We start from the raw sequence: 27225 nt of genomic DNA, 5'->3' as shown, positions 1-27225 counted from the left end.
TACCACTATCCAAAGGCAGTATAGTTAAACTGTAACCAGCCCCCAGGGCTCTACAAGTGAGGCTCAGGTTAAAGACAGCAGAAATTATTCCCTCATCCTACCTTTGCTTTTGGGCAATTAAAGGCTGTATGTTAATAATTATCATGAAATGGTATTATGTTTATTATGATGATGATTATTATTTTAAAAAAATATATAGTAGGGTGCATTTCTACTTTTCAAATAAAGTACAGTGCATTTTTTAAATACAGATGAACTGTATTTGATTTTTGAGTACAGTAAGAAACGTCACTCGGAAAGCTAAGTAATTTCAGATGGTGGCCTCATTGGCCTATAAAAAGTTGGAGAAACAGTTTTGGTGAATGTAAGTGTATTTTTCCTAAATACAGTAAGTGGCATAATATATACAGCGTATCACAAAAGTGAGTACACCCCTCGCATTTCTGCAGATATTTAGGTACTGTATATCTTTTCATGGGACAACACTGACAAAATGACACTTTGACGCAATGAAAAGTAGTCTGTGTGCAGCTTATATGATACAGTTAATTTATTTTCCCCTCAAAATAACTCAAAATATAGCCATTAACATCTAAACCCCTGGCAACAAAAGTGCGTACACCCCTTAGAAACTACATCCCTGAATGTCCAAATTGAGTACTGCTTGTCATTGTCCCTCCACAATGTCATGTGACTTTTAGTGTTACCAGGTCCAGGTGTGCATAGGGAGCAGGTGTGTTCAAATTTGTAGTGCAGCTCTCACACTTTCTCATACTGGTTACTGAAACTTCCAACATGGCACCATATGGCAAATGACTCTCTGAGGATCTTAAAATACGTAGTGTTGCGCTACATAAAGATGGCCAAGGCTACAAGAATATTGCCAACACCCTGAAACTGAGCTGCAGCACAGTGGCTAAGTTCATCCAGCGTTTTAAAAGAGCAGGGTTCACTCAGAGCAGGCCTCGGGTTGGTCGTCCAAAGAAGCTGAGCGCACGTGCTGAGCGTCACATCCAAATGCTTTCTTTGAAAGATCGTTGCAGGAGTGCTGTCAGCATTGCTGCAGAGATTGAAGAGGTGGGGGGGTCAGCCTGTTAGCGCTCAGAGCAAACGCCGCACTCGAAATCAAATTGGTGTGCATGGCTGTCACCCCAGGAGGAAGTCTCTGCAGAAGACGGTACACAAGAAAGCCCGCAAACAGTTTGCAAAAGACATGTCAACAAAGCACATGGATTATTGGAACCGTGTTCTATGGTCTGATGAGACAAATATTGATTTGTTTGGTTCCGATGGTCTCAAGCATGTGTGGTGGCGACCAGGTGAGGAGTACAAAGATAAACGTGTCATGCCTACAGTCAAGCATGGTGGTGGGAATATCATGGTCTGGGGCTGCATGAGTGCTGCAGGTGTTGGAGGGTTACATTCCATTAAGGCAGACATGTCCAAAGTCCAGCCCGGGGGCCAAATGCGGCCCCTGGTCAAACTTCATCCAGCCCCCAGCCTCTGTCATAAAATCAATAACGTCTGGCCCGCACACAGACTTAATAAATTGGTCAGCAGTACTGCTACCATCGTATGAAGTAGCTCACACACTAAATGCTGCTCCTCATTTACCCACTAAAAGGCAGCAGCACTCTAAGCAACATTACCCCATGTGACCTTAACTCCCAATTTTCTAAAATGGTGACAACTAACACAAAAAAGAAAGTTGACTGCGACAGCTGACGCTTCAGGGATTGGTGGAAAGTGGACTATTTCTTCACTAAAATACGCAAAAACTGTGTCTGCCTTATTTGCTGAGACAGTCGCTGTTTTTAAAGAGTTCAATGTGAGGCGATATTACCAAACAAGACACGCTGACATGTACGACAAGATTACAGGGAAGATACGTAGCGAGAAATTAGAGCAACTATTAGAGCAGTATTTCACAACAACCTGAGAATCGAAAGAGAACGCCACAAAGGCTAGTTGCGAGATTGTTGATATTATTAATTTAAAAAAATAATAAAGCAAATGTGACACACAGAATGGCTTGCTAATATGTGCTTAAATATATTGTTCTACGTAAAGGACGTCAACCAAGGTCACCCCCCCCGCATTTTTACCACACCAAATCTGGCCCCCTTTGCAAAAAGTTTGGACACCCCTGCATTAAGGGAAACATAAACTCCAACATGTACTGTGAAATACTGCAGCATAGCATGATCCCCTACCTCCAGAAACTAGGTCGCAGGGCAGTGTTCCAGCTTCACAATAACCCCAAACACACCTCCAAGATGACCACTGTTTTACTGAAGAGACTGAGGGTAAAGGTGATGGACTGGCAAAGCATGTCTCCAGACTTGAACCCATTAGAACATCTTTGGGGGGGATCCTCAAGCGGAAGGTGGAGGTGCGCAAAGTCTCAAATATCCGGCAGCTCCGCAACGTCGTCAAGGAGGAGTGGAAGCGCATTCCAGTGGCAACCTGTGAAGCTCTGGTCAACTCCATACCCAGGAGAGTAAAGGCAGTTCTGATGGCGGTGGCCACACAAAATATTGGCATTTGACGTGTTGTATCTTAATATTGACAACTTTCACTAAGGGGTGTACTCACTTTTGTTGCCAGGGGTTTGGATATTAATGGCTATATTTTGAGTTATTTTGAGGGGAAAATAAATTAACTATTATATAAGCTGCACACAGACTACTTTTCATTTTGTCAAAGTGTCATTTTGTCAATGTTGTCCCATGAAAAGATATACTTAAATATCTGCAAAAATGCGAGGGGTGTACTCACTTTCGTGATTCACTGTACATGAAGTTTTTGGCGTTGCAATTATTAGTGGTCTTCCCCTGAAAAAAAAGTATGAGAATCTCATCCTCAATGATGAAATCCGAGAGCAAATGTGAGCATTGTAGGACCCAGCAGACCACCATTGCCACTTCTTCACCTGTTCGCGTGAGCGCAGCTCAGCCCCCCTCCCTCTTTCCCCCCCTTTTTTTTTTTTAAACTTGGAAATGCATTCCTCCGGCCCACGACAAAGACACAAACCCCAAGGCATTAACAATGCTCAAGCTCCACAGCCTGCTTGTCATCACCGCGTCCCTCGCCGGTGCCTCGCTCACGCTGGCCGAGATGGTCTTCCGTTGCCCGGCTTGCACCGCGGAGCACCAAGCTCTCTGCCCGCTGCTCAGCGAGCCTTGCGCGGAGATCGTCCGCGAGCCGGGTTGCGGGTGCTGCCCAGTGTGTGCCCGGCAGGAGGGCGAGACGTGCGGCGTGTATACCCCGAGGTGTGCCGCTGGCTTGCGATGCTACCCGACGCCCGATTCGGACCTTCCGCTGGAACAACTGATGCTGGGCCAGGGCCTGTGCCGGCACACGGTTGACTCCGACACCACCAGCCAAGAGCCCCGGGAGCAGACCAGCGGTCAGTCCGTCCTTTTTCGGTCCTGTCACCATTCAGTCAGTTTGTAACATATGACTAGAATCCCAGAATGATATATCAGAGCTGTGCCCCCAAATCGAGCAATAATCAACAATGATAAGCAATTTATTCATTGTTTAAATTGAACTACCTTTACTTTTATTTCAAATATTTTGAATATCATTTGAGAGCATTTTATTGCATATCAAAATCTTTAATAGTAACGTGTATAGATTTAAATTTTAAACATTGGTCATGTACTGTCTTTGTTGCACAGACCTCGGTGAGAAGTGCACATGGGGGTGAAGAAAACAAAATGAACAAGTCCCTACTCCCATGAACTCCATTCTTTTAACTCCTCCAGAGAAATCTGCCTCTAAAGCGGCAAGCTAAGGTGGCCATAATTCTCACAGGCCTCACTCCTCAGATAGCCTTTGAAAAAAAATCCCAATGTCGATGTTGACGATTCCTTGAGGGAGTGGAGAAAGTTGGGAGACAGCGGGAGGAATGTTGCATTGTTTGTAAAAGCTGGACTTCAGGCTTTGACCTGCAGTATGCATACACTGTGGTCTACCTAGAAAATGGGCCGACTGTGTGTGCAGGAGGACTCCTGTGAGGCTCATGTGCTTTGTGTTTGTACAAGGATGGGTCACAGTGAAGAGGAAAAGTAAACAACCTCATTATTTGGCTGAATCTGAAGCCCTCAGTGAAGCCGGCTGAGTTGTAGTTTTAAACGCTGCACCAGAATGACACGTTTATTTTGGAGCTAGTAAGCCAGGAGATAATTTGTTTTTTTTTTTTTTTTTTTTTTATATCAGCCGTTATCATAAATCGGTTTATGCCACCTCATACAGAAACCAGCGTCAGTGTTACTTCTAAAGGTTTCCAATCTGTCACTTCTGGTGGCTATACAAGGAAGTTAGCATGGGATCTCCTTGTTGAATACAGTACATGACTGCTACTAAAGGTTTATAAGGTACAAAATCCCAAATCCAATGAAGTCATGACATGTAAATAAAACAGAATACGTACAAGGATTTGCAAATTCTTGTCATCAAGAAAAAAGTTTGAATTACAAGGTGTCAAATAATTTGCAACACACACACAGGGCACACCCTTACAGCCTCGCACTGGCCTGTTACATTGTTAGCCCAGAAAAGCAATGTATGACATTATTAACTTAACACTAAATACGACTGGTTTGAAGCTCTTTTTTTCTTTTCTTTTCTCCCCCCCCCCCCCATTTTTTTAAACAAGGCCACAGGAGTTTAGCTGCGATGGGTGTGCCCACAATTGTTTGTATCATGTGGCCGGTGACCATTCCAGAGTGTACCAGTCAGCTCAGATAGTTGTGGAGCAGTGCTGTGGAAAAGGGATGGATGTCTGCGAATAATGAAATGTCTCTGAAACAGAAGTTAGAATAAAATGAGACAGGCAAATATTTTTATCCAATATATCACTTGGATTCGGCACAGGTGGCATGTGATCAATTTCCACTCAGTGATGGTGAGACTGCAAGTGTGAAAGGTCTTCTGTCTCTGTGTGCCCTACAACTGTTAAGGGTGTGGTCCGCCTTTTACCTAAGATCAGCTGGGATAGGCTCCAGGATAAGCAGTGTTGAAAATGCATGGAAATATCCATATAACTAAATGCAGCATTTTACTGTGCTCATTAAATGGCAGTATGTGTCATACAAGATATAACAAAGCCCAAAATCCCCACATTTATCTGTGTGGAGGAGGTAACAGGTGCTTCTGGAAATGAGAGAGAAACAGCGGTGCCATCTGAAATAATATGGTTAGCTAACCAGAGACATTCCTGTCCAGTCGAAGCCTTCCAGACTGAAATAGCCTAGCGATAATCCTCCCCACACACACACAACAAAACTCTTCACCCAAAACTACTGGACCTCTCCAAAAACTCCCGAGAAGTTACACACACCCGCTGCTCCATCTTCTCCAAACCAAGGTCCCAGCTGTTATTGTAGCCCTTTATACTAACGTGTGTCAATGCAGCTGCAAAGTGTTATTTTAAAAAAAAAAAAAATTGTTTACAGTATTGACACTTTGCATTTTAGGAGGCCAAAAACAATCATTTTATTAATATTCTGAGTGGCTACCTCTCAAAATGCAATGGCTGCAATTCAAAGACACTTTCCCCAGTTCTTGCAATGGTGCATAAACCACTATCATTGAAAACAACAGTGGTGATCAACTTTGTCACGTTTGTGGTACAGAGCCAACACAGGGGCTGATATTACTTTAACATTACAATATTTTTGCTCTTCTATTGCCCCTGTCAGCTTACATAGATGTGGATATACAGTATAATCAATACATATACCGTATGTATGCATTTTATAAACGTGTCCACTACAGAGGGAGGGGGAGGGAAAGAAAGAGTGTGCGTGTGTGTGTTCATGCAAACGTGCCAGAACGTGTCCAAACCGTGCTCTGAGATGAAAGGTTAAAGACAACTGTCTCCTGCAGATTTTAGAAACATAGTAGTCCTGCTCAAAAATAAAAAATGATAGTTTCTTGTTTCTTCTAAGTTATAACTCTTCTCAATATCATTTTTGAATTTGATACTAGGATCATACATTAATTTGGTTTGGTCTTTTTATCAGCCATTGAGTGAGCCTGAAGACTATTTCTATCTATGCACATGACTGAATGAGCCGCTCTTCACACTGCTGACCCAAATCTTGACGCGACACCTCTGGCCTTTGTTTATTCTGGGAATCTGTCATGGATCAGATATAGTAAGGAACTCATTGTCTGGGGCTTAATTAAAGCAGTAGACTGGACACATGTCCTGCTTCCCTGTTCAAATTGCTTATCTGAGGCCACTGTAGCCTATCTCCCCGTAAAGAGAAAGAGAACTCTGGTGGGGTGGTCCTCAGTGTTTGGTTGCATGGGCATGCAGTTCAAAAGATTGTGGCCTTTGCCCTTTACAAATGTTGTGTTCATGTGTCTGACTGCCTAGACTTTAGACCTATGTTGGTTTTATCAAGAAAGTTGTAAAAATTAGATAACCGTCCAATTACAGTAAACAGTTTTAATTAAAAATGGTTATTAGGAGGACCGTTCAAAAAGTGTGTCATCCACTAACCCATTATGATTTTATTCATAAACACTATTTTTTTTTTTTCTACAAATGCATAAATGGAACTCATTTGTCTGTTTAAAAACTCACATACAGAGCCTTGCAAAAGTATTCGGCCCCCTTGAATCTTGCAACCTTTCGCCACATTTCAGGCTTCAAACATAAAGATATGAAATTTAATTTTTTTGTCAAGAATCAACAACAAGTGGGACACAATCGTGAAGTGGAACAACATTTATTGGATAATTTAAACTTTTTTAACAAATATAAAACTGAAAAGTGGGTCGTGCAATATTATTCGGCCCCTTTACTTTCAGTGCAGCAAACTCACTCCAGAAGTTCAGCGAGGATCTCTGAATGATCCAATGTTGTCCTAAATGACCGATGATGATAAATAGAATCCACCTGTGTGTAATCAAGTGTCCGTATAAATGCACCTGCTTTGTGATAGTCTCAGGGTTCTGTTTAAAGTGCAGAGAGCATTATGAAAACCAAGGAACACACCAGGCAGGTCTGAGATACTGTTGTGGAGAAGTTTAAAGCCGGATTTGGATACAAAAAGATTTCCCAAGCTTTAAACATCTCAAGGAGCACTGTGCAAGCCATCATATTGAAATGGAAGGAGCATCAGACCACTGCAAATCTACCAAGAGCCGGCCGTCCTTCCAAACTTTCTTCTCAAACAAGGAGAAAACTGATCAGAGATGCAGCCAAGAGGCCCATGATCACTCTGGATGAACTGCAGAGATCTACAGCAGAGGTGGGAGAGTCTGTCCATAGGACAACAATCAGTCGTACACTGCACAAATCTGGCCTTTATGGAAGAGTGGCAAGAAAAAAGCCATTTCTCAAAGATATCCATAAAAAGTCTCGTTTAAAGTTTGCCACAAGCCACCTGGGAGACACACCAAACATGTGGAATAAGGTGCTCTGGTCAGATGAAACCAAAATTGAACTTTTTGGCCACAATGCAAAACGATATGTTTGGCGTAAAAGCAACACACCTCATCACCCTGAACACACCATCCCCACTGTCAAACGTGGTGGTGGCAGCATCATGGTTTGGGCCTGCTTTTCTTCAGCAGGGACAGGGAAGATGGTTAAAATTGGCGGGAAGATGGATGCAGCCAAATACAGGAACATTCTGGAAGAAAACCTGTTGGTATCTGCACAAGACCTGAGACTGGGACGGAGATTTATCTTCCAACAGGACAATGATCCAAAACATAAAGCCAAATCTACAATGGAATGGTTCAAAAATAAACGTATCCAGGTGTTAGAATGGCCAAGTCAAAGTCCAGACCTGAATCCAATCGAGAATCTGTGGAAAGAGCTGAAGACTGCTGTTCACAAACACTCTCCATCCAACCTCACTGAGCTCGAGCTGTTTTGCAAGGAAGAATGGGCAAGAATGTCAGTCTCTCGATGTGCAAAACTGATAGAAACATACCCCAAGCGACTTGCAGCTGTAATTGGAGCAAAAGGTGGCGCTACAAAGTATTAACGCAAGGGGGCCGAATAATATTGCACGCCCCACTTTTCAGTTTTTTATTTGTTAAAAAAGTTTAAATTATCCAATAAATTTTGTTCCACTTCACGATTGTGTCCCACTTGTTGTTGATTCTTGACAAAAAAATTAAAATTTTATATCTTTATGTTTGAAGCCTGAAATGTGGCGAAAGGTTGCAAGGTTCAAGGGGGCCGAATACTTTTGCAAGGCACTGTACTAATCTTGTGGGAAGTTGTTACAGAGTACTACTAGTACTTTAAAGGTTACTGTGGGATACATTAGCTTTGATTGTGACTTGAAGAAGGCAAACGTACTTTTTTTTTTTTGGGGGGGTCAGTGTTGTTCCTTTGTGAAATCTAGAGATTATCTCTAACTCTAAATCCGCCTATAGGTGAAGCCATAGAACTGCTGTCCGAGTCAGGCCTGAGTGATGTCCGCATTCCTAATAAGGACACCACCTGGATAGGACCAAAGGAGAATGCTGTGCGACAACATCGTCAAGATATTTTGACAAAAATGAAGAGCAACAAGGTGGAAGAACTAAAACCTACGCGACCAAAACAGGTGAGGGAAAGCCAGGCACAATAAATATTTTTTAAATACCATACATAATATATTATTAAATTATATACTTGAAAAGACAAAAAATAAAACGTTCAGAAAAGCAGAGGCAGTGAGGACTAATATTTTTCATGAGAAAAAAAATATATATATTCTCAGTCTTTCCCTCATTCAAAAATTAAAGTAAAACTAGTGATGACAATGTCAAATTCTGTTTTTACAACACAGCAAGCTTTATAACACTGATCTGAATGTGAGTAATACATAATTAAGCAGTGGCAAATCAGAATTACAGTCTATTAATGAGGAAAGAAATAGTGTGTGAGTGGTAAAGGCCATATTGACATGGGAGAAATGAGTGCTGCTGTAACATACAAATAAAAAACTGACCTGCTTCAGCCTGCTTCAGAGCGTGTTGCTGCTTGTTGCTTGAGTTGTTACAAACATACAGTACATTGCTGGTGAGCGATAAAGGCCAACAAGGTTTCAACATATGTGGATTTTAGAATGTAGTCTCTCGGTACATATCTGTTGCTACAGTGCCACGTGAATCAACTCTTCCAAGTTCTTTCAGAATCGCTGTGCTGTGAAATTGAAACTAAGCGTATTAAGTCTTTTTTTTTTTTTTCACTCAGGCAGATTTTTAAAAAATTAGAAAAAGTACAGTACTATAAGTACAGCACTATCAATAAATCTCTTTAAAGCAACCGTGAAGTTGTTGTACTTGAAATTGTGGTCTCTTGAGCTGAGCCCAGTCCAGGTAACTATATGATGCTGCTCAGAAGATAAATGTGTCCTGTGAGCTCTCAACTGTAGGAGTTTTAAACTTTCTGCATGCAAAATATTTTATGTTGACTTGAACATTCACACACGTACACCTAGACACACAGTTTAAATTTCAACAAAGATGGGGAAAAAAGGCCAAACCACCCAAAGTCTGCTGACCCTGTGCCTTGCTTTGTGTTTAAGACACCATGTCAGCAGGAGCTGGACCAGGTGCTGGAAAGGATCTCCAAGATGCCCTTCAGAGATAATCGTGGTCCTCTGGAGGACCTTTATGCCCTGCACATCCCCAACTGCGACAGGAGGGGGCAGTATAATCTCAAACAGGTGAACAAACTAGTTCATAATCTAAATTACCATGTTACTACAGGTAGACAAAAATGTGATTTAGTACTGCTGACCTGAAATTTAATTATAACATATCCTATGGTGGTGGTGGAGTTATATATATATGATATATGAATGTATACCTAATATTGTTAAAATTGCTACTGAAAAAAAAAATATATATATATATTGTTTCAGTGCAAGATGTCGCTTTATGGTCAGAGGGGTGAGTGCTGGTGTGTAAGCCCTTACACCGGCAGACCCATTCCAGCAGCCCCGACTGTGCGGGGCAATCCCAACTGCAGCCAGTACCTTCCAGAGCTGGAGCTGGAACTAGAGATGGCCAACATGGATCAGATATAATGATAGTTAAAAAAAAAAAAAAAAAAAAAAAAGAACTGTAAAGGGGATGAACAACAACAATTAATAGGTAGGGTAAACTTGCAAAATGGCGCTGCCTCAGAGGAACATTATGTTAAACTTAAAATGTAATAAAAAAGTAAAAGAATTGTAGATTAAAATTGTTGTTTGATTATTTTTTGTGGTAGCACTTGTTAGTAAAAAAATATATATATACATATCAATAATCATCTTTCCCTAGTGAAAAAAGTTCTTTATCCTTTTTTGAAATAACATTTATTTTGTATAAATACAATATACACTCAGTAATGACATATATATATAATGTGAAGAATTAAAGTTTTTTGCCACATTTTCTGCCTCAATTCAAGAGAAATTAAAAAAATTAAAGATTAGCATGCATATACCAGTGTATGTGTGTGTGTATATATATATACACACACACACACACGCACACACACACAGTATATGTATGTATATGTTAGGGGTGCGTGAGCAAGGGGGGGGATCCCAAAGCAGGTCAGTTGGTTGCGATGAATGATATTTTATTGGTGAACACAAGATAGTAGATGATGACGTGAGAGCCAAGGCAGAAGGCGGGTGACGTTAGGCTAGGAGGAGTTAGCCAGGAGACGAAGAGGGGGCTCGAGAAGAGGCAGGCATGGAATTTGACAATCGCCGCGCATGAGACAGGTCCTGGGGCAAGAGCAAAAATAGTCAAAAACCAGTAATCTTAAAACGATGAGTCAAAATGGCGAGATGCAAGTGATGGAGGTAACCAGACGAGTAGATCGGGCGATGAGGTGGTGGCGTCCACTGGCTTTTAAAGAAGGCTGATTGTAAATGCCCGCACCTGTGGCCGCTCCTCCTGTCAGACGTCCCAACCTGTAATCAGATAAAAACACATGCACCTGCCCAAGGTGGGTCAGGTCTCAGAAGGGACGGGCGGAGGCCCTAACAAATTTAAAAAATATATATATATAGGTATATATATATATAGTACATGTATATGCAGGCTATGAAAAGAGGCCACTGAGACAGTCCAGCACATCACAGCAGGGTGTAAGATGCTGGCAGGCAAGGCATACATTCAAATTGTCTCCCGTCTAACTTACAAATTCGATTCCAATGAGGGAATCCAATTATGACTTGAGAGGGAGCAGATTGTTTACTTATCGTTAGAACTACCTTAAAATCATTTTCGGTTACTAACATTGGCGCTCCCCTCTGGGATGCCATTGACCCAGGACTAACCAGCGTAGGGTCATTGGCTGCCTTTAAAAGGACTTACAAGGACAGCATTCTGAGTCGCTACCATGATAAACCTCAATACCACAACACTACTGTCACACACACAGACATAACATAGTGTTCCCACAACAAATAAATAAATGATAGGAATGTCAGGGACAAAGATCAAGTAGTACTGCTATCATATGTGCATGCTGTCCACTTGATTTGAACTGTAACATCTGTGTGCATTGGAGTTGCTCAACTGGTCGCTGAGTTCACTAGACAGAATTTTTTCAACAATGCGACCTACATCGAACCAACGCCCATGTCCACCTTCACGTCTGGATAACGCAATGTACAATGCCTACTCTACCATGTATTGATTGTGCGTCCTTGGTTGCAGGGGACGGGACTTGATAAGCATATGCTTCTCCTGTCAGCTCTTGTCTTTTTCTCTTCAGTTCTTTTTTTCTTCGGGTTAATCATATCACATCTTGTAAATGTCAATGATACTGATGACGATGACAAGTAAATAAATAAATACATGGAACAACATAACCAGGTAGCAGGCATAGAGAACAGGAACATCTGTGGCGAGTACGCACTGGAGACCCCAGAGTCAAGGTGGGCAATGCCTCCAAAGGTGGTCGAGAACAACCGAGCCAAGATCCTGTGAGACTTCCAGATCCAGACAGACAAACTGGTGATGGCCAATCAGCCTGACATAGTGGTGGTTGATAAACATCAGAAGACAGCAGTAGTGATAGATGTAGCAATCCTGAGCAACAGCAACATCAGTAAAAGAGAACATGAAAAGAGAGAATATCAAAAGAGAGAAATATCAAGGGTTGAAGGAAGAGTTGGAGACAATGTGGGGAGTGAAGGCAATAGTGGTGCCAGTAGTGATTGGGACACTAGGGGCAGTAACGTCCGACGTCTCCGCTCAGAAGAGCGCAATCCTAGGGACAGCTAAGATCCTGCGCAGAACTCTCAAGCTCCCAGGCCTCTGGTAGAGGACCCGAGCTTAAAGGAGAGATGCTGCTCAGCCTCCAACTTGTACAGACGCACTCTGAAGCACTCTCTTATCTTAACCGATAAGCGCTCAGGGCCAGCAAGCTCGACTCCCAGTATGGCTCCAAAGAATTTAAAACCTGGAGACTTGGATGAAATAAAATCCTCCATACAGAAGTTGGAGGTCTCCTTGACTGGCTTGATTCAAAACCAGAATCAAGAAATCGTCAGAGAGCTCCATTTAATTCGCGCTGAAAACAAGAAACTCAAGCAGGCGGTCGAGGAGAGAGATGTTCGCATCAAGAAGATGGAAATTTTGGCTGACGACCTCAACCAGTGCCGACGCGCAAATGAGCTCATAAATTCTGGATTACAACTGACGCCTGGCCCAGGGGACACAGTGGCGCAACTGGCAATTGCTAAGCTGAAAGAGTATGGAATAAACATGGAACCGCTGGACATCCGTCGCTCCTTCTGCTCCCATCTGGGGGGAGAGGACCGGCGACGGTGCTCATGAAGCTGGCAGACCACAAGACCAAGACTGCCCAGCTTAACCAGCGCCGCCACCTGAAAGGGTCGAAGATTTTCTTGAATGACAACTTGACTAGCCGAAATGCCGAAATTGCAAGAAAAGCACGTCAACTCAAGAAAGCTGGGAAAATAGCCAACACCTGGGTCTCGGATTGCAGGATCCTTGTCAAGACGCAAGATATGAAGATTAAAGCTATTACGAGTTTTGACCAACTGACTACAATAGCTGGATAACTGTAAATACTACACAGCCGACCAGTATAACAACTCGTGGATGTGGACGGTGGGCTGAAACTTATCAACGGCAGGAGTTACAAGAATCTTGAACACATTAAGGATTATCTACCAAAGACAACAAAGGCTCTGACTTTAAATTGCACGGATATAACATGACACAAAGTATCGGGCATCTAAGGGGGGAGGGGGTGTTGCTATTATGATTGACAATCTCCTGGAATGTATTAAAATTGAACTCCTAATCCCCAATTGTAAAAACATAATTATCTGCTGTGTCTACCGAGCTCCTGATTCAAATGTCTAGTTTACTGAGTATATGGAAAAGATACTGTACAAAACGAATAATAAGCATGTTTTCGTTGTGGAGACATTAATCTTGGGATAAAATATGTACAGCATGTTGTTTCATTTTCTCATACATTCATGTCTGATGAAACTGTTACAGTGACCTTGTGTGCGCCAATTGTTGCCACCATGTACACCTCAGCAATGTATCCTTTTAAGAGACTTATAAGAAAAGCATTTTGAGTCGCTACTCACACCAGCTGTGATAACATGTCACACACATAGCCACAACAAAATTGTTCCACAGCAAACAGATGCAAAATGTCAGGGACATGACAAAGTCATAACCTTGTCCAAAAATTAATCGAGCTGCTTGACTGGACGCTTAGTTCCCAAACCCAGATTGTTGACTGTGTTATTTTACAGTTTTTGATGTATGTTCCATGCATGAAAGTGAGTTTTTAGCTGTATGGGGGAATGGAAACTGATAAGCATATGCTTTATCTCGTCTCGTCTCGTTTTGTCGTCTTCTTCGGTTCCTTCGGGCAAATCATAATCACGTTTTGCAATTACAATGATTGTCAATGATACCGATGATGATGACAATAAAATTCCATTAAAAAAAAAAAAAAAACAAACACACAAAGCACACATCATCTGAGATCATATAATCCTGCAGCTAAAAAAAGAGGAACTTTTCTGTGTAACTGAAGTTCAGTTTGCATGACCAAATGGAAATATGGGCATACAGTTTGTTTTAGTGCAGGGTTCACCAAATCCGGACCTATCCTGTCGTGTTTTCCATGTATTTCTTCCCTAACACACCTTAATCAAATGATTGTGTCCATCAGCAAGCTCTCCAGAAGCCTGATAATGATCCTGATCATTTGATTCAGGTGTGTTGGAGGGAGACATGAAAAACACGACAAGAAAAGTGGCCTCGAGGTCCAAATTTGGTGAACCCTGTTTTAGTGCTCTGTGTGCTTGCAACGGCCTCCCTTTGCATGAATTACTTCTTCCTTGATGTGTCGTGGCATGGATCAATCTGTGGTTTCGTGTTAGTTTAATGGAAACCGGTGTTGCTTTGATAGCTGCCTTCAGGTCATCTGCATTGTTGGTTCTGGTTTCATATCAACATCTTTAGACAATAGCCCATAGATCTCCTCCAGGCTCCAGGTCAGGGGAGCTTTCTGGCTAGTCAAGCTCAATCAGGTCAATCGGTTTTTGCTGCCTTTGGCAGTGTGGGCTAGGGACAGATCTTGCTGGAAAATAATGAAAATTTAACCCTCACGGCAAATGTAATATAATGGCTTCCAAATGTACATTTTACAAACAAGAGGTCAAAGCCACCTAAAAAAAAACATGCTTTTTCAGAGTACAGGATCTTTATTTAAATAGTCATTTGTCTTACAAAATCCGCGTACAATGCATGATAAATACTTTACGAGACTGTTCACATCATAATGATTTTATTTTTAACCACATTGTGTCCTGGAAGAGGAACATGCTAATTAACCCAGTTAACTTGTGCAAGGCGGAGGACGCATTTCACTTTGTTATAAAATAAAAAGGAAGATGGTGACGGTGGAAAAAGGACTAATCAAATTGTTCACAGTTTGTCAACATCCTCATTGGACTCCTAACAGTAGGACCATACAGTACAACAGCATGCAAATTGCAATTCAAATAGGCGTTGGCCAAAGGCACTTGGATTTCTGTATGAACTAAACAGCCATACATGTGCCAGCCAGTCACACTAGTGGATTATCCAGCACCCTGACAGATGAATACAGGTCTTTACATCCAGTACGCACGCACGCACACACACTTACAGTATACATTAGTGTAATGAGGAACTTGAACATATGCTGAACTTGCATTTACTGAAAAGTTAAAAAAGGATTGAAAACTTTTGACTCAACAATGATGCACATTAAATTAATGAGAATTATTGTCAATTTATTACATTTACTTGGCATTTTTGCTTGTCTGTTGCGTCTCTTTGTATTTTCTTGTAATTTTAGATGAAATTGCAATTTTGAATTGCTTGGCTATTGAGCGCGGTGACAGTTCCCATCCTTGGAACATATGAACAAGTACAATGCAAAAAAGCCTAAAATAAAGACATTATGGAATCGGATCCTCTTACTTTTGCTTGTGGAATACCCAGGAATAGATGTCCACTGCCCCCCCCCCCCCACCCCCCCACCCCCAAGTCATTAAAAATATGCCACAAATCCTTTCACAAGAGCAGAAACTTGGATGTTAGCTCCAAGTCACATAAAAAAATGGTATCTTAAACAGACTAAATGCACAATACGTACACGGTAGGTGCATCTCAATAAATTTGAATATGGTGGAAAACTTTATTTATTTTCAACCACTTCCCGCCATCTTTTGCTGAACTGCTTTATGGTGATATTGATTTCATTCACTAGGACCGCTAGAAGGGTAGGACCCCTCCAGCACTGCCTAAACTTCCAAACGCTTGTTAAATAACCATTATATCACCGTGCTTGATTGCGCCGCAAAACCACCAAACCTCAATCCCCCTAGACTAGAGAATCTACAGAGATATCACCAAGTGGAAGCTCAGTTACACTTTCGTTGAAAACAGCTATCAAAGTAACCTGCAATTCCATCAATGCCATTCGGCTTTGATGCAGTTTTAGTCACGATTACCGTAAGCGTGTAATGCATCAAAAGAATCACCTTATTCTAGATGAAAAACATTGCCTCCTGTGTCCTATAATTTGGAAGCTGTAAGCCTAAATTTAAAAAAGCGCACAAAATCTTTAAATTAAATAAATGAAAGACATTTAATTATTAAAACAGCCTAATTTATTGAGATGCACCATAAAGCTCTGGAAAAAAAATAGGGGACCAAGATTACTCATTTGTGCGATGTTAGTATTTATGGGTAGGTTTGTTTAAAATAATAATTTTTGTTATGTTCTATAAGCGTCTATAAACTACTGACAACATGGCTATCAAATTACAAAAATAAAGTTTTTCATTTCTTTGTAGAAAATTCAAAACTCAAAATACCCAATAAGGTCCAGTGTCCTTTTGGTGTTTTGTTTTTTCCAGAGCTATATATGTATATAATGTAACCTACTTCATATTAAGTGGATGAACACAGCCCATTTAGAACAGTTGAACAGTATAACCAATGAGCATGCATTTCAGCTTCCCTTTTAATACAAGAACAGTTCACCATGACCACATGGTGACAAATCAGACTGCTGGTTGGCACTCATCGCGTACAGTATGTGTGACAGCTGGACTCAAGCTCACTCATTCCTATTGCTACTACTATCCAAGTCTTTGCACTGCAAGTCTCCACCGGCGTGGTTTATGCCAGGGATCTTGGCACCGAAGCGATCCACGCACCAGCAGATCCCCCTCCTGCGTCCACGTGATGGCTTGCACTACGAGAAGAGAGATGATGGGTTCAGTTTGTTGTACGCTGCGTAAGTCATGAAATAACGAGGATGCCATTGTACCTGTTTGCGCTTGAAGAAACCTTTTTTGTCACAGTTAGGGATATACAAAGACAGCGCCAAGACCCGGGATGTGTCCTTCATGCTCTGAATGAGGTGATCCAGACGTCTCCGACAAGGCCCCTACATGCACACATAGGAGAAGACATGGTTGCTTGATTTAGTGATCTAGTTTACTCAACATCTTAAAGAAGCACTAAAGTAATTCTCCAATGTCTGTAACTCTTTCATGCATAAGAACTTGGTTAAAATGGAAGTGTGCCACAGGTGAAGTCTTTTATCTACTGTACAGGTATGTACTTTATAACAATCAGTATATACAGTAAATAATGCAATATTTAAATCTATACTTTTGCAATGGCTGCGGATTAATACAGTACTTTTGTCACATGACCAATTCCTGTCTTTTTCCCCCGTGGCCTTCACCCTCCACCGCTGTTTGCCATCTAGCTTGCTGAGAGGCGTTTCGGTATAGGCTTGCTCGCCACCTTAGGCACTTTCAATATCAATTTTCATTCAAACCAACTAAAATGGCACCCAAAGTTATGAAAAATAATACTAAAAAATACTGTAAAAATTGGTCGCATGACCAATTCCTGTCTTTTTCCCCCGTGGCCTTCACCCTCCACCGCTGTTTGCCATCTAGCTTGCTGAGAGGCATTTCGGTATAGGCTTGCACACCACCATAGGCACTTTCAATATTAATTTTCATTCAAACCAACTAAAATATCCAAAGGTATCCAAAGTTATGAAAAATAATGTAAAAAATACTGCAACACAATGATAAATAAAAATAATTTAAAAACACTTTAGGGCCACTTTAAGGTATTGTTTCAAAACACCCTAAAATGTCTGCATGTGTCTACTTACATACTTTCTAAACCTTTTTGCTGTTTGTATCAATATATTAATTAATTCATCTACAAGGTACTGCCCAAAATGACATCATAAATGTAATACAATATACTGAAATACTGTATAACATAATGGTAAATCTAAATATCTTTATCTGTCGCAACAGTTGTATTGTACCACAAGGGAGTTTTGGTATACTCCTGTTTAGGGATGGGAATCGAAATCCGATTCCAATTCAGAACCGGTTCCGAGTGTTTCGAGGCCTTGACATCACAATGAAAAAGCCTTAACGATCCCTTTAACAATCCCTAAAGACGCATATTGCGTCGTGACGTCTCTTGTTGTCCAGATGCATCAAACTAGCATGGCGCCAAGAACCACTCGCTCCAAAGTTTGGCTACACTTCACCAGGAAAAAGGGTGAAAATGAAAGGTTACGATAGTTTAGCACGAGCGTTGCCGCCGTAAACATAACAATGACGTAGGTTCGAACGCTCGAAAGTGTGTCTTCACTTCACGAGGAAAAATTACAACAAAGCGACTTGCAGTCATTGCGAGATGGAAATAACTGCATCGGGAGGGAATAGACTGCACTGTCCTCACCGAGACGCTAAGGCTCAGTCCTGGCTATACAGCTAGCTAAACTCCCAAATGACGATGCAGAAGACGTTGGTATAATTTGCTGACTTTATTCAACCATCACTTGAAACTAAAAATAGAAATGAAACAAATCTATTTCGTCCCCAATAACAAACAGGTTTGCATCAACGTAAATCAGTGATGATTAGCTGCTAACACAGTAATAACAAACAGTTAGCATGCGTTCGCTAGCATTAGCACATCGTTTAAACCACTACACAACTGGATTTAAGTGTCCGATCGCGAGTGGAAACACACAACAACAACACAGAAGATGATACATATAGGCGTTGGCTCTGTGGATATTTTACAAACATTAACAAAGAACGTAGGCTCGTGGCAGTGTTTCGCTTTCTCACTAACTCGCTCACTGGCTTGGATGCGGCATTTCTTCTTCTTCGCGCTCTTATTCGCATGAGGAAGCGCAAAGGCGCCACCACTTAGCATGAAAGCGCCATAAAAACTAAAAGGCATGCATTTCAATATACTGGTAAATAAAAACAGGGGTCCCCAAACTACGGCCCGTGGCTCCATATTTGGTCCGGCCCCCAGAACAATTCCAGAGAGCATTTTGAATTTTTTTTGTTTTTTTCTCCCTCAGTAGTGTTATTTATTTCCTTGCCTTTTTCAGTGAATAACTCAGAGAGGGTTATTTGGTTATTATCTATTTAATTAATAGTGCTATTATTATTTATTATTATTATATTATATTATTATTTTTATTTTATTTACTTTTGTTCCGTGAAGAATCCACAGAGGGTTATTTGATTGTGGCTTTCTGAAAAACAATCATTTTTTTACATTTCGCACTCCTGCAATCGTCACACTTTTTCTGTAACAAACTGACCCCGGCCTCTCATCAGAGAAAGGAAAAGTTATTTGGCCCTCATAGGAAAAAGTTTGGGGACATTGCCAAAGGCAGAACAACGACCTATATGCCAAAATATACCAATATTTTTTTATTTCTATTAGAAAAATGTTTCAGTAAAATGTTACACATTCTTGTGCATTTGCCACTTATTGCCACAGTTAACATTGAGGCTTTGGGCCTCTTTTGACCTCGTTGTGAGTTTGTAAGGTTGTGACTTCTGATTAAACAAACTTGATGCCAATCAAAATGTTTGTTTTTCTTTCTCCCGAAATTAGAATCGATAAGAGAATCGATAAAGAATCGAATCGTTAAGCAATATCGATAATGGAATCGGAATCATAAAAATCGTATCAATTCCCATCCCTACTCCTGTTGTGGTTGTTCATATTAGGGTGTTTACTGAGAAAATGCGCCTTGACAGAAGAGAGTTTAGGGGACAGGCAGAGAGAATGAACATGGGGAATAACAACACAGAGACATGATTGAATATATAATCACATTTAGCAACAGATATAGCCTGCAGAGGGTGAGCAAGAAAGGCAAGGGTGTGACAGAGGAGGGTTTTTGTTAAACCTATTTGTCAGTATAAAGAAAATTGAGACATTATGGATAACGAAGACATCACTTGGAGTAACTTAGTAAATATGTTTTACAAAGAATAACCATAATTCAAGGTATTGCAGAAATGTGTTGCTCATTAGTGCAGAGAAGGACTCAAAACTCAAATTGGTCTTTCTTTCACCTATTTTGCTTGCTTGATTTTGATTTACATTAAAGTCACTTACAGCCGTTGTTTAGTGTGGAACAGGCCCTGTGATCCATATAGTCTGTATTGTTCAAAATAGTTTGAAGTTAAGCAAAAAAACAAAGCCTAAACCACAGTGGTGAGTGTGTGTTGATCACATACAAGCTCCAATTTCTCCAGGCCGTGCAGAGGGAAATCCAAGTGGCTGCTGGGTCCCACCCTGGCCAGCTGCTTTTTGCGGTCCTTTGCCTGCTTCATCGCCTGGGCTTTTCGACTGCTAATATGGTCTCGTCCGTATATGGGCACCTTGGTTTGGGGCATCATGGTGTCTGAGACAGAGAGAAAGGCATCATCATCAGATCAGATATCACAGTTAGGTAGCAGCTCAGTTAGACAGACTTTAAATAATAGTAAGCACCATCCATTCTACGCAGCAGGGGGGACGTGTATGATAAAGCATGCTAAAGCGCTAATCTTAAGGGACAAACCCCCATTGCTGTCAAATGTGAAAAGTGGCTCAGTCCCATTACCCTATTCCATTCAGTGTTCATAACGCTGCATATGACATGAGTGGTTAGAGCCTATAGAAACAAACGTCTTATTCCTCTAAGCCATGGCTGGCCCATTTCTCTTGCTGTGTCACGCATTGAGGTTATTCCTCCATCTCATTGGTACAGGCCCTGTGTGAGTGCACGCTAAGCTACTAAGCTAACAGGATGGTGAAACAAGGTCACCATCATTACTGCCCACCCCTTCCAAAGCTCCCACCCTATCAATGATGATGGTGTAGATGACAGTGATGTCATCGCGTCACAAATAATGACTTCTTGGAAAACAGGTTTTCTGCTGACACAGTTATTCTCTGTCTCTCCCAGGAGAAAAAAGAGGCACGATCTGCATTATATCCATCAAGTCTTTGCTTGCTAATCCTCACTCAATCTGCCCTGTGCTGACTAATCGAGTCCTTGCAAACTTTTCCATGGTTCTACTTGTGTTTGAACTGACATGGTTGGTTGCATAGAATATTGACATATAAGTACCTTCAACAGAGCAAAAATATTTCACCTGCAGCATCCATATCATCAAATGCAGTTTGTGTTGAAATTGGGAGATCACATTGCCATGCTGACAGTAGATTTAGGTACAGTTCAACTGATTGACTGATAGCATACAGTATAACAATTCAAATAGGACATAATCTTGTATTAAACAATTGATCAAAGTGGATGAAAGGACAGTTACTGAGCATGCTTCAAGCAGCCAAGGCCTAGTCTGAATTGTGTGTGAGGAACAAAAAATGACCCGGACCTGTTCTGCTTGGAGGTTAGATTGAAAGACAGCATGTGTGATGACTACAAGGTTACATTAAACACCTGGAATTGAATCCCGTTGAATCAGACAGTGTATATTTCTGTGCTTCAGGCTAATATTACCTCGCTATACGAAGCATGCTCGTTTATTATTTGCAAAGGAAATGGAGACGAGACATTGAGAATGGAGATACGTGATACAGATGATAGCTGTATGAAAAAAGATGTGCCACAACAAGTGGAATAGAAAGCCAAGAAATTGTAGAAGACAGGATAAAATATGACTTAACACAATGTAGGGCACACAAAGCTTGACACATTGCTCTGACAGACACAATGACTCCAAGTCATGTCTCCAAGTTGGCTTCACAAAGTCCCACCTGTAATTTTCTCCCCTGTTTCATGTGGATCACACCCATCCTCCCCCAAGCCCCCGGGCTTTTGGCCATTTACAAACGAAAGGTCCTTGCAGCCCCACTGTCTTTCAGGGTTGAGATGACAGGTTGATTGGTGCCCACTGTTAAGTTCACTTGGACAGGGCGTGTTGGGTGCGGTGTTGAGGGCAATTGGGCAACTGGATATTTGGAGACTTTTTAGTCATGTGCACTGACAATGACAGACGCGAGACTCTTTAAAGGTTGGTGGAGACTCAATTCATCAGCCTCCCTGGCTCCAAGAGGTCAACATCTCAAATTATTAGCCTCGACTCCCCTGAATAAACTGGCGGCATTGACGTGGAAGCATCCAAGAAGCCATTACTGCGGCATATATTATACATGAACCGTGTGAGGAAGATCACACTACGCCAGTATAAACTATTTGAACCCAGAATCCTCATGTTTTATGACAGTGGTGCAAACTAGCTCACCAAGGGTCCTACATAAATTGAGTTCAATCAAATTTTGCAAAGTTGTTGGTTATCAATTACAAATACATTTCATGTAAGTGATGACAGGCAGAACAATGAAATGCTCTTACACTAGATGGCTTCCTGCACGTAAATCATTTAGGTCTAGATAAGTTGTGAGTAAATGGAGAACTTATCATGTAGTCTTCATTTTTTGTGACCTCTTTGCATGGGTGCCATGAGATTTTTTTATATTATAAAATGGTTGCCTTAATTGCATATCTGTCAAGTCGTATGGTTTCGGCGTAATTTATACAAATGAGCACTGATTTTCAAATGTGTACGCTGTACGTTCAAAATCAATACGTTTTTCGTGCATTACGGTTTTTTTCTCCGTTCGGATTTTGTCACCGTTTCGGCAACGAGACAATGTGCGTTACTATGCGTGACTGCATTGGTTGAATGACGCGAGAAAAGTCAGAGGCACGGAGGGAGAAGAGTGTTTGTTTGACGCTGTAGCAAACACGATGCTAGGCTAGGTGGCTCCAATATTTCCTGACTGTAGCCGACAGCCTACAATCTACGCCTAGATATCACATGCATATAGAACTACATGCGAAATGACAGACTTGGCACTGTTAGTTAAAAGCCGTCATTTTTAAAGCAGTAGACTTCTCAGAAAGGCTCTGTTGTAGTGAACCTTCCTAGCGAACCTAATGCCCCTTTCCCACTGAAACTAGTGGGTCAACGCGCGTTTTTTCCAAGCCGATGCAACCCACTAGCAATTGGCATTTGGCACCTTTCCCATTGACAAAAAAAAAGCCGTGTCTTTTAAAAAAATTTTTCACCCGTCTCAACCCCTACCCCTCCTCAGCCGTGCGTAAGGTTACGTGACGTCACCACGCTAAGATGCGTGTCGAGAAGTGCAACCGAATTCATTCAGTTCAATATGTTTTTTTCAATGCTTTCAGTTTGTTGATGATCTGCCTTAGCGTCCGGTCCTAGCCTCGAGCTTTTAATTTACCAGCAATATTTTTATAAATTGCTGTGTCTCGCACGGTCCAAGACATCTGTCGCTGAATCTCCTCTTCTCCGTGGATGGAAAGGAGCTGGCAGGTCTCATCATCTTTCCAATGCTGGGACATGTTGTTCAATGTGGTGCGCTACTGGCTCCTTCTTCTTCTACTAGCTTTGTTGTGAGCATCGACGTAACTACGGTTGTGGGGCGTGTTAAATGGGAGGTGACTGGCACGTTGTTATGACTCATCACGTGAGAGCCTACGTCACCACGTAGATTAGGGTGTTGACTGTTGACCCGGGGTTTTGCTTTCACACTGCATGACGATCAGAGCCGAGGTGATTTTAACGCAGGTCGCTTGGCAGGTTGATTGACACGGGTCGAGGCGGGTCGCTGCACCTTTCCCACTGCCACCAAAAGCCGATTGTTAGTGGGTTGACATGGGTTTTTGGCCAGTGGGAAAGGGGTATAAGTAACTTTTTATCCAAAATCGGCAAAATCTTGACTTGAATCTATCTTTAAATGATGAAACAGTTTTAAAACTTTCACATGTCGAAAGTAGACAGAAGGGAACTAATGCATAAACTAGAGCTCTTTCAACAACTTTAACAGTTGATCACAACATTAAATGACTTCCAAACATAGCAAAGGTTATAATGTTTTTTTTTTTTTTTGTGTGTGTTTTTTTTTTTTTTAAAGATGAAAAAAAAAACATGAAAGGTAACACCAGTTACTTTGCCAAGTAACTATTTCCTCCTACATTCAGGTAATTGAGTTACTAACTCAATTACTTTTTGGGAGAAGTAATTTGTAACTGTAATTAATTACTTTTTTAAAGTAAGATTAACAACACTGGTCATAAAGATGAGGTCTGCAGAATTAAAAGTGACGAAAGCGGAGATTTTATTCTGCCAATTTGTTGCCGAACACAATTTGCCCACAACTATTGTTGATCACGACTCAGAATTAGCAAAAGAAATGTTCCCTGACTCAAAGATTGCATTGGTAAGTTAATTTGATCAATTAACCTTTTTAATTTATAATTGGACACACTAACGAACTACCTTCAAGTCAAACTGAATTGCGAGCTGCAGGCCCATTAAGTGCAGCGATCAAAAGACATGATAGAAATTGCCAAAAGTGCTACATTCAATTATAACAAAAGTCACTGTTAAATTTTAGTAATCATGATGTAGCTGAAGATATTGATTGTTCTTTGATTGCACCAAGTTATATGTTACCAATAAATCCATATTATTTTAAAAATGGAGTTTTATTTTTGTTCATATTGCACGCTATATACAACGTTGTAAGATTAGTCACCAATTTGTAAGGGAATAGATCACTATTTATAAGATTGCCAACGGCCTCGGGTTGACAGGTATGTAATTGGTTCAATAAAGTTGGTATAGCCAGGGGTGAAAGTGGGCCGGAACAGTCAGGAACGCAGTTCTGGTATAAGATTCAGGGCCAGAATGCTGTTCCGGTACACGGTGCTTTGATTCAGAAAATATGACGGCAACTGTCAAAGCGCTATGTAAAAAAAAAAATGCTAAGCTGCCATACATGCATTACATCTCCAAGAAGAAAACAATCTGCCAACATCAGATTTAAATACACAAGCGTTAACGACAAGCATAATCCGTTTGCACCAATATTTATTTTATTCCACGGACGGCATGGAGGTTTCCCCAGCTGCTGCAGTTATCGGAGTCTGATGATGATGAGTCCCGTCAATGTGCGAATGCACGCAGCAAAGCAAAACTCCTGCATGGACTCATTTGTCCGTTCAATTGGCTGACATACTGACATGTGATCAGCAGAGATAGTTAGCTCTGATTGGTTCAAATGTGTGCGTTTTCTGGAACAGCAAAAAAAAAAAAAAAAAAAAAAAAAGGTTGATGCGACAAAAAAAGGGCAATGCAACATAAAATGGATCAAATTTTTAAGAGCAACGAAAGACTTGAGGAGGCTTATTTATCATATTTTGCTTTATTTGCTCTGATGCGGAGGTTCAGAACATCTTAGCTGTCAATGTGCACTTTGGACTTATATTTGTTCATCTATGTTAGGCTACTTATTCATTTCCTTATGATTTAAAAAAGTCCATGTCTGCCCGATCTTCAAAATATATTCCTTTTCACTCTGCATAAGTCATTTGTACTTATTTTTCTGAATATACTTATATATTATTAAAAAAAAGTAAATGTTTACATTAACTTGAATTTTAATATACATCTAGTTAAAATTGAGATTTGGCATTTAGTATGTGAGGAGATGAGGGAAAATAAAAATTAGGAGATGGCGGTTGGGGTTATTGCTGTTTTTGTTAACTTCTATTTTGCAAATCATTGAAAAAATACAATTTTGATTGAAAATCAGTTTTTGTATGTGTTATAGAAATAACTGCTAAAACAGTTTTCTTTGCATTTCAGTAGTTTAAGAGGTTTGACCCCCCCCCCCCCCAAAAAAAAAAAAAAAAAAAGAAAAAAGAAAAAAATAGAATAAAATAACCTTCACGTCGGGGAGTTCTAGAGAAATTCTAGCCACTTTCACCCCTGGATATAGCAGAACATAAGGAGCAAGATTTCAACGCGACTCTTTGCTTTTGACCTCCAACCCAGCAGGCCTACCTTTCGAAGGATGCAGCAGTTTGTACAACTTCTCGTTTCTGCACACCCCTCGACCGTGTAGGAGGGCGTGTAGAGGCTTCTCCTCGCCGTTCTTGGGCAGACATCGCAGACCGCGCGTGCACGGCCCCGTGTACACGCCGCACGACTGGCCGTCCACGAGCGCGCACGTCAGGCAGCAGCCGCAGCCGGGCTCCTTTACCGCCTGGCAGCCCAAGGGCATCGGGGGGCACATGGAACGGGCCTTCTGGTCACACGGCTCGCAAGGCACGAAAGACGCAGCACAGCTGGTGACGCACAGCAACGGGAGTAACAAGAGGGGAAAGCTCAGTAGCATGGTGCGCAGGATGATTATCAACTGGAGAATCCTATATGAAGCATAGATTGGTGTCCGACCATCAAGCGGGCGTTTGCTGTATCCACAGGTGTGCAAAGGTGTCACAGCATCTGATTGACTACCACGGAAGTCGAACAGCTCACACCTTCTACTTTGACTTTGCGGTTAGAAAATGTGATATCTGCACGCATATATCCAGACGTGGCATGTGTGGTTTGACTCTCCTCCTCTTCCTCCTCCTTCGTCCGCTTCTGCCTGGCGCTGATTGCGCGCGAAGGCTGTCGCCTGTACAGGAGAAAGACCGCGTCAGTTTCCCCCCGCGTTGCTCCTATCTGCCTTCGTCCCTGCGTGAGAGCAGAATGTGTAATCTGCGGTTGGTGTTGAGCTGGCCTTAAAAAAAAAAAAAAAAAAAAAAAAAAAAAAGGGAAAAAAAGCCAGAGGCGAAGCCTATAACGATGGGGATGTCATACAAGGCACGGAGGGGGAGGCGCACTTGTCAAGCGTGCACACTGTGATGCTGATTCTGCAGGGCGGGTGTTGGCATGCCTTCAGATGGGAGACAGTGATGTGACTGAAGCCCACTCAGTAGGACCATGCACTATTCCCACCGATATGACCTAGGTTGAACAGGCAATGTAAGCAAGATGAAGAAAAGACAATGGGTTTTTCTGGTGAATCACATTTTTTTCAGGGACAATCTTACATGAGAATCCCATTTGAATCAACCATGTTACACAGTACGCTTCTGTCGCTCTCTCCCCCTTACACACGCACTTGCTATCTAATCTCCAGATCCAGTTATTTCCAAACAGATTGGTGAGATTTGAGCTTTCGGTGAACACTTTGGATATATTTTACTCTTCATGGCCACGAAACAGAAACTGACCATTTTCCTGAGCACTGCAGGTCAGGTTTCACATTGAAAGTAATCTCTCTTCACAACATGGTTTTAGTTCTTAGTTCAAAAGTCTTAGAATTGTTTATGAATTTTCAGTTCCACAATCTAGATTTTTTGAAATTTTGATGACAAGTGACAAATGCCCTAAAGAAAATTGCTTCATTTATACTGCTGCACTTTTTCAATAATAAGTCTTCGAGGCACATCTTGCTTCCTGCAGGTTA

General features: G+C 41.4%; 2 protein-coding genes across 2 annotated transcripts; one reads left to right on the top strand and one right to left on the bottom strand.

Annotated features, from left to right (window-relative positions):
• Positions 1-3012: 3012 nt before the first annotated feature.
• On the top strand, positions 3013-15478 carry igfbp2a (insulin-like growth factor binding protein 2a). Its single transcript, XM_057829676.1, has 4 exons — positions 3013-3409; positions 8413-8585; positions 9552-9692; positions 9891-15478. Exons 1-4 carry the CDS (start codon positions 3049-3051, stop codon positions 10053-10055), a joined length of 840 nt encoding a protein of 279 aa, XP_057685659.1. The 5' UTR covers positions 3013-3048; the 3' UTR covers positions 10056-15478.
• Positions 15479-15564: 86 nt separating this feature from the next.
• LOC130911976 (insulin-like growth factor-binding protein 5) lies at positions 15565-26490 on the bottom strand. Its single transcript, XM_057829675.1, has 4 exons — positions 25770-26490; positions 20124-20290; positions 16856-16975; positions 15565-16780 (listed from the first exon to the last, which is right to left on the bottom strand). Exons 1-4 carry the CDS (start codon positions 26101-26103, stop codon positions 16643-16645), a joined length of 759 nt encoding a protein of 252 aa, XP_057685658.1. The 5' UTR covers positions 26104-26490; the 3' UTR covers positions 15565-16642.
• Between the last annotated feature and the right edge of the window lie 735 nt (positions 26491-27225).

Source organism: Corythoichthys intestinalis, chromosome 2 (genome assembly GCF_030265065.1).
Source record: "Corythoichthys intestinalis isolate RoL2023-P3 chromosome 2, ASM3026506v1, whole genome shotgun sequence".
NCBI lineage: Eukaryota > Metazoa > Chordata > Actinopteri > Syngnathiformes > Syngnathidae > Corythoichthys > Corythoichthys intestinalis.
The sequence above is the reverse complement of the archived record's forward strand: the minus strand, read 5'-3'. Positions and strand labels throughout refer to the sequence as shown.